This window comes from Sorex araneus, chromosome 1, assembly GCF_027595985.1.
Source record: "Sorex araneus isolate mSorAra2 chromosome 1, mSorAra2.pri, whole genome shotgun sequence".
Taxonomy (NCBI): domain Eukaryota; kingdom Metazoa; phylum Chordata; class Mammalia; order Eulipotyphla; family Soricidae; genus Sorex; species Sorex araneus.
Window position 1 is genome coordinate 334,569,782 of NC_073302.1, and position 8,212 is coordinate 334,577,993.

Below are 8,212 nucleotides of genomic sequence, written 5' to 3' on the forward strand. Positions count from 1 at the left end.
ACATTCATGAAGTGGACAGAGAAAACAAAAATGGAACAAAAACAGAATGAAAATGATCAGAGCAAGGGTACAGCAGGGTAGGGCACTTGCCTTGCAACCAAGCCAGATTTTGTCACTGGCACTCCATATGCTTCCCTGAGCCCTACTAAAAGCAATCCCTGTGCACAGAGTCAAGAGTAAGCCCTGAGCACTGTAAGATGTGTTCCCCTCCCCACCAAGAAAGAAAGGAGAGGGTTCATGAACTTGTACATCAGAAAATCTCTTTAGATCATCCCTATTTTAGGATGCTAGGATTTTAAGAACTCTTAGTTCTTTTATTAACAAAGGCTAAACTTATATATACTAAATTTCTGGGTTGTGGGAAAAAAATCATTAGACTTCTAACCAAAGATTTAGATTCTGGTAATGTTAACTGTCCTCACTAGATTATATCATGCTAACTAATTTGGTTCTTCTTTAATAGTACAATGAGGATATTACTACTGGGCACACAGAGATCCCATAATACTAAGCATAATAGACTAAATGACAGTTTATGAACATACTTTCAAAGCATTCAGTAAAATATGATGCATGGTGAAATGATTTAGAAACAAATAATTGCAGCTATTTAGTATACCCTTGTAGGACATCCAATCCTTTGTTTTGTTTTTCTTGTTTTGGGGCCACACAGGGCTTACTCCTGGCTCTGTGCTCAGAACCACTCATAGCAAGGCTCGGGGTATCATGTGTGTGCCTGGGCTCAAACCCAGGCCAGCCACATACAAGACAAGAGCCCCACAGTAGTGTCTCTCACTACCCTCCTTGACTTGACCACAGAAGGGAAGTTCACACACCCCTTTTGAGAAAATTCATTTATGAACAATTTTGAGTATTAGAAACTTTGTTTTTCTAAACTTCTAGATCTGCCTTACAGAACAAACTTACATAATAGCCCACAGATGTCTTCAAGTTTTCACTTGGAGTGATAGCACAGCGGGAAGGGCGTTTGCCTTGCACGAGGCTGACCCAGGTTCGTTTCCCAGCATTCCACATGGTCCCCCGAGCACCACCAGGAGTAATTCCTGAGCACAGAGCCAGGAGTAACCCCTGTGCATTGCTGTGTGTGACCCCCGCAAAAAAAAGACGCATTCCAGATTCCTAGGTGCTCTTAAATATTGAATGTTTCTGATAATTGATATATCAATCTTTGTGATCAAAACTGATATAATTTTGATCACATTGAATTTGTGTTCATTTTTAGATATTAGATATAATCCATAATTGGAATGACATAGTTTGTATATCTTAATTTGAAGAAAATACAGGAAAATTATAAAGTTTTCAAAGCAATATCAAGATGTGATATTGCTTTGGTGATATGAAGCAAATGACAAGTTTCACCAATGAAAATGTTAATCTTAGGATGGAATTAAGTGCCATATGTGGAAAACAGCAAGGCCTAGCTAGAGTAGTTTAAGATCATAACTTGGGGTAATTGTACTTCAAATTAGTACAACTCAAAATTGTACTTTGAATTAGTACAATTCCTGATTTAGTTCCTCTTTCAGAGTTTATAATTTGTATCCAGGTTTTCACACTGTAAAGTAATACACTGCCTGATAAATGGAATCTAGAAGAGCAGTATCAAAAAGTTTTGTGGAAAAATTATAAAATATATTTTAATTCTCTTGGAATGAAAGCCATCCTAGACATGTGATATGAATATGACTGCAAATAAAAGGACTCTTTGATTTTTTTTTCTTTTTCAGTTTTTTGAACCACATCAGACTGTGCTCAAGACTTACTCCTGACTCTGTTTGGTGGGGCTGGGAGGATCATTTGCAGTGTCAGAGACTGAACCCAGGTCAGCCATGTATAAGGGAAATACTTTACCTGCTATACCATCTTCTCTTCTGCTATTTTCTGTTTTGTTTTTAAAATCATAATATATAGGCTAATGTTCATTCTTCTTTACTTCATTTCTACAACTTTTCTACTCATGTGACTGATTCCAGATTTCACATGACATAGAAGTAACAACAAAAGGTCCTTGCTTCTGATTTCTCATTTGAATTATACAAATAACCACAACAGAAGATGAAATTTGGAAAGCAAAGTACACCCCAATCTGCATCCAGAATCTAGGATGCCTACATCCAGTGCTAGAAAGCATGCTGATGTACTAGTAAAATTTAATCTCCTCTATATCCTTCTCTCCAATATCTTAAAATCTATTCCTAACAGAAAATGCAAAATGAAAATTACATCTTATAAATTGCATCATTTACAATCTTCTAGGATTAGAGATTCTATACTTTTAAATTGGCAACAAGAGCTCACTATTGTCCTCATATGTTGTGGATAAGACCCCAGACCAAAGCTCAGTTCACAAACTATTTTTGATAGGGAGAATTAAAGTATTGACTAATTATATTTTTTAAAACAATTTTTTAGGGGTTGGAGAGACCGCACAGTGAAGAGGGTGCTTGTTTTGCATGCAGCCAACCCAGATTTGATTCCTGACATGTGATCTCATCCCCTGATCATTGCCAGGAGTGATCCCTAAGCACAGAGCCAGGATAAGTCCTCACATATATGTATGCATATGAAGATATATCTTTATATACTCATAACTTTTTTATGTAACCCAAAGTTAGCATAAAGTTCACCATTAACAAAAAATTTATAAGTCATACTAAGTAGGGTTTTTTTTCATGCAACAAAGTTTTTTTGTTTTGTTTTGGAGCCATACCTGGTGGTACTCAAGCCTTACTATATGGGGTGCTGGAGATCAAAGCCAGGTCAAACCCAAAGCCAAACTGTTGGGCTAATGCTCTGGCTATGACTATTGCTCTGGCCATCATGCAATAAATTCAAAAGTGTTCATTTTGTTATTTTAGATTCTGCCAATAAACTTAAACAAGAGTATTATTAGAAGGCATAGGAAGTGAGAAGTATTAGTTCTGGTTTCTTAAAAATGTTCCTCAACTGAAGTGTAATACATAGAACTTTATAGACACTATAATTTACGTGTATAAAACATCTCACATTCACACACCTGAAATGTGTCCACTACTCGGTGAAGAAACTCAATGACAAACAGAGGCGGGACCTCTGTCTGGATCACAGCCACAAAAAATATCTTGTGCCGGTAAACACTTAAAAGGTAGTGGTGAGGCGTCGGGATAACTGGAGGTACATTTTCTGCCTCAGTAGCTCTCTCTTGTGCCTCAAAAAAGTAATCACAAACAGAACGACTGACCACGCTTTTCCAATGTTTCTCCAAGAAAATGTCTCCGGAGGAGTTGATCAAAAATAGGCTATGAATCATGTTGGAGAAAGTGAAAGACCAAAGTATTTTTTCAGTTGGAAAGTTGCAAATTTTTAAACCTAAAAACAAAAGAAACTATGGTCAGTTTTATTTAATCAAAGCACTCTTCCTCTGCCCTATCTATTCTAGTGGGTCCAAGTCTTACCCAGCTTTAAAAACCAAGTTTGCCTTCCTCTACCCCACAGCTTGAGGCACTGCACTCTGGGATTCCTAGGATAATTAGGAACAACCATCTCTGCTGTTAGGATACCAACCAGTTATCTCTTATTTTTCCTTTTTTGGTTACACTCGGCGATGCACAGGGGTTACTCCTGGCTCTTCGGCTCAGGAATTACTCCTGGTGGTGCTCAGGGGACCATATGGGATGCTGGGAATTGAACCCGGGTTGGCCGCGCGCAAGGCAAACGTCCTACCCGCTGTGCTATGGCTCCAGCTCCCACCAACCAGTTATCTTAATATTGGATCATATCCTGAATAACTCATTTAAATTTAGACTTCATTTTTGGACTTCTATTTTTCTCAATTACGCTCACAGTTCCGTGAGAAGAAAGACTATTCCTCGTGTTCTGTCTTACTGTACAATTCCTCCTTCCATACAAAAAGGGCTTTGGTAATGAGTGAGGTTCATGTACATGGCTCATTCTATTCACCCCTACAGGAAAAGTTTATGGGGCCCTGGATGTGGCTCAGTGGTAGAGAGCTTGCTTTGCACATGAGACCCTGGGTTCAATCCTCAAGACCTCAAAAAGAAAGAAGAAATGGTTATGGCTGTCCTGTCTTATGCGATAGCCTTTAGCCAAATGGGACTATTGAAGATTGGAAATGTAGTAGGCCAGAACTAAGATGTGCGGGTTAAGTGTAAGACACCAGATTTTGCAGGCTTGGCAGGAAGAAAAAGACTCAAAACATTTACTAATAATGAAATAAGCCTAATTATAAGTACTATTGGTTCTACTCAGAATTACTGGTTTAAGTACATTAATTTAACCTTTCCTTTTTACTAACGTGGTTTCTAGAAAAAGCAACGTATTTCCACCTGACATATTTCCATCTGGCAGTCAGCTTCCCGGCATGGAATGCTGCCCCTGCGCTCCTGATTTCATTGGGTCAAACCCATTCTCGGAGGACTTGCTCTCCGTAAGCTCTGCCTCCCATGTCAGCAGCGGCGTCTCGACCGTGGCTAGTCCTGGCACTGACCTGACCTGTAGTCCCGACAGCATCAGTGCCCGGGCCTTTGAAGTGGCAGGGCGAGGCAGCTGCGGGGGCCCACAGGGGCTGTTTATGTGACGGCCCTTTTGGGGTCAAGCAGGGATGGGCTGGACAGAGGCAGGAAGGGTCACAGCTACAGGCCAGCACCCGGCATCGCCATGGCAACAGCTGCCCGAGCTGAGCCTCCTCATCCCCTTAAAGGCCCTCACCTCTGCATCCCTGCCCCTCATCTCTTCATTCTGGCCCCTCACCTCTCCATCCCAGAGCCTCAGCTCTCCATCCCAGCCCCTCACCTCTGCATCCCGGCCCCTCACTTCTCCATCCCAGCCTCTCACCTCTGCATCCCACCTCTCCTCTGCATCCCGGCCCCTCACCTCTCCATCCCTGCCCCTCAGCTCTCTGTCCCGGCCCTCACCTCTGCATCCCGGCCCCTCACCTCTCCATCCCGGCCCCTCACTTCTCCATCGTGGCCCCTCACCTCTGCATCTTGACCTCTCACCTCTGCACCTCGGCCCCTCAGCTCTGCATCCATCCCGGCCCCTCTACTCTGCATCCTGGCCCCTCAGCTCTCCATCCCGACCTCTCAGCTCTCCATTCTGGCCCCTCCCGTCTGCATTCCCGGCCCCTCAGCACTCCATCCTGGCCCCTCAGCTCTGTATTCCGGCCCCTCAGGTCTGCATCCCGGCCCCTCAGCTCTCCATCCCGCCCCCTCAGCTCTTCATCCGTCCCGGCCCCAGTTCTGCATCCCGGCCCCTCATCTCTCCATGCCGGCCCCTCAGCTCTGCGTGCCGGCCCCTCAGCTCTTCATCCGTCCCGGCCCCAGTTCTGCATCCCGGCCCCTCATCTCTCCATGCCGGCCCCTCAGCTCTGCGTGCCGGCCCCTCAGCTCTCCATCCCGGCCTCTCAGCTCTGCATCCCGTCCCCTCAGCTCTCCATCCCGGTCCCGCGCGCCGCCCTGCTCACCCGCGGGGTCCGCGCAGAGCCCACCATTCCTGGAGCGAGCAGGCCCCGCCCCACGACGGCCCAGTGCGCGCAACGGCCGCCGCTCGCGCGCTGATTGGTCGGCCGCGGGCCTCGCGCCAGCATCTGAGTCAGCGTCTGTGATACGCTACTTCCTTTTGATTGACCGTTGCCCATAGTTACCGGGATTGGCGCCCCCAATTGGTGCTTGTTGACTCAGACTCATCCCTGATTGGTGTGGTGCCGCGGCTCCGAGTTCTGATTGGCTGCTGGGAACAGCCTGTTGAGATCCCTGGCATCTATCTCCCAGTTACAAAGGGCCGAGCCGGCTGCTCTTGCCACCCGCGTGATCACGGAATGAGCCTGGAAAAGGATGTTGAAAAGTGACATCCAGGACACGACATATCTAATAACATGGATAATAAATCATAAGCGGTAATAACTACTCTCCATTAGATAAGTGCCTTATAAAGAGATATGATGCCCTTTTCTTTCTGTACACAGGATGAAAGCAGTTACCGTGTATCTTATAGAGAGCTCTGGACCCGGATCCAGGAGCCGCTTCCATCCCAAGCCAGACACGAGTTAGCAGACACATCCCAAGCTCAGTTAGAACTTGAGCTTTCAGAAAAGTCGATTACTGTGGTACTGTCGTTTTAAGTATGAGTAACTGATGTCAGTGTCATGCAGAAAGCATAGGGTAGGAGTCAAATGACAAGGTTCAACTATCATTTAACTAAAAAAAGTTATTCAATGAGATGATGTATGAAAACGGCTTGCCTTGTTTCCTGGCACATTGGACATATGCTTAATAAAATGGTAACCTGAGGCTAATGCCCTCGCTTCTTAAACTATGGTGGGGTTAAGTAGCTGAACGTCTGCGAAGATTATAGCAATAACGAAAGGTTTCTGAAGGCACAGTGAACAAAAATTAATTCAAAATCAACTTCATATGAAATGGAGGTGTTTCTGGTAGTACTCACCCATGTTGCACTCCTCTGACAAAGAAAAGTCAGGAAAAGAAGTTTAAGAAGCCCTGCCCTAGATATAGGGCTGCACCTTCCTGAGCTTCAGTTTCCATATTCATAAATGGAGCTGCATCGCTCCTTCACACACACAAATCCATATGAAGGCTACTTGAAGGTGGGGCAGGGGAACCGATCTTTTTATTTTCTTGTTTTAATTTACTTTTCATTAGTTGTTACTCTTGATGTAACACTCACTCCCTGGCAGTTCTGGGGAGTTATCAGTGTCACTCCTAGTGGTGCTGGGAACTGAACCCTGAACCTAGCATATGCGGGAACAGTGATCTACCGCTTGAACCACATTCCCACCCCTCTTGAAGGTATCGTATTGTTTTATCCCATATTAGCCAGGAGAACATAGTTGGCTAACTTCGACCTAAGTAAAAAAAGAAAATACAAAATTGAAACGAATGAGTGAAGTGGTATCACATAAGCTTAGAGGTTCTGAGGTCAGAATGCATGAATTTGAATCCTGCTCTAAAATTTACCAGCATCTGTGATTTTGAGAAAATATCTTCTCTGAACTTCAGTTTACTTATCACTCAAAAAAGGACACTAATATACCTGCTTTTTAGATTGGTGATGATTGAGTTAGCAAGGTGTTATCAGTAAAAAACAACACAAGACACAATTACACATGGTTACAAAGCAATGTGTGTCTAAAGTGCAGAAACACAAATTACTCCTGTGATCATTTCTCATTCATTGAATAAAAATTTACTGAGTGTTCATGCATCAAGCTTTTTGCTAGGTGCTGGATTTGCTGCAATAATTATTATCACAGGCATAAGTGACAGAGTCTAGCTGGGAAGACAATGAGAAGCAAATAATTGCAAAACTGTGAAATACGAAGGACATATCGTTAGGATGGGTGTTGGTGAAGGAGCTTGACTTAGAGTTAGGGAAATTGTTGTAAACTAAAACCTTCTGGATAAACATGGATTTAATTGAGATGAAAGCACAGAGAGAAGAGTGTACATGGAAACCACCAGGATACAGTGTGAAGTGTAGATAGCCAAGCTGGAATGGGAGAAATGGCACAGACTATGCCTTTCTAAAATGAGTTTAGGAAATTTAAGCAGAAGCTAGGTGCTTGTGGCATTTGTAAAAAAAATATTTTATTGTGTGCACTGTCCATAAATAGTGAGTTCTAATGAGTTTCAAAAACTTTTCTGCTGCTTGAATATATAAAATCTGTGAACAATATATATAATCTGTGAGCAATCTGTGAGAAAAAGCCAACAGTTCCTGACCTAAGGAAATTTCATGCTGTGGGAGAAGATATTATGATAAGCTTAATAAGTAATGTCTCAAGTATGTTGGAAGGTGGTGAGCACAATGGGGAAAATAGTAATTAAGAATATCATAGAACTGGTGGCAAGTTATTGTGTTTAATGATAGCTAGTAACGATAGTAATGAAAGCAATTCTCATTAAGGGAGCAAAGACTTGAAGGAGGAGAAGTTGCTAACTATAAGGGGATATTTTGGAGAATAGAATTGCATTCTATTTTAGGGAACAGATAATACAAAGGCTTTAAGATCAAAGTATGCTTGGAGAGTTCCAGGGTCAGTAAGGTAGATAGAGTAGAATAAGCAAGAGGTAAAGTGGGGTATGAGGTTATAGGATTGAGGGTGGGTACCTGGTTACAGAGAAGTCTTGCTTTTAAAATATTTTGGCTGTAAAGAGGGAAGCAAAATCAAGGG

General features: G+C 43.0%; 2 protein-coding genes across 3 annotated transcripts in view; one reads left to right on the forward strand and one right to left on the reverse strand.

Annotated features, from left to right (window-relative positions):
* Positions 1 to 5,595, reverse strand: part of AP3M2 (adaptor related protein complex 3 subunit mu 2) — a 32,529-nt gene extending 26,934 nt beyond the window's left edge. Inside the window, exons 1-2 of one of the 2 annotated variants that reach the window (XM_004606841.2) lie at positions 5,486 to 5,595; positions 3,041 to 3,372 (exon numbers count right to left, since the gene is read on the reverse strand). In XM_004606841.2, coding sequence (XP_004606898.1) covers positions 3,041 to 3,313 — 273 coding nt within the window. In that variant the 5' untranslated portion in view covers positions 3,314 to 3,372; positions 5,486 to 5,595. Of the gene's footprint in view, positions 1 to 3,040; positions 3,373 to 4,510; positions 4,646 to 5,485 lie in introns of those variants that run through there. The other variant, XM_055123664.1, reaches the window with a different exon arrangement.
* LOC129402307 (uncharacterized) lies at positions 4,625 to 5,579 on the forward strand. Its single transcript, XM_055128293.1, has 2 exons — positions 4,625 to 5,194; positions 5,346 to 5,579. Exons 1-2 carry the CDS (start codon positions 4,625 to 4,627, stop codon positions 5,577 to 5,579), a joined length of 804 nt encoding a protein of 267 aa, XP_054984268.1.
* Positions 5,596 to 8,212: the final 2,617 nt, after the last annotated feature.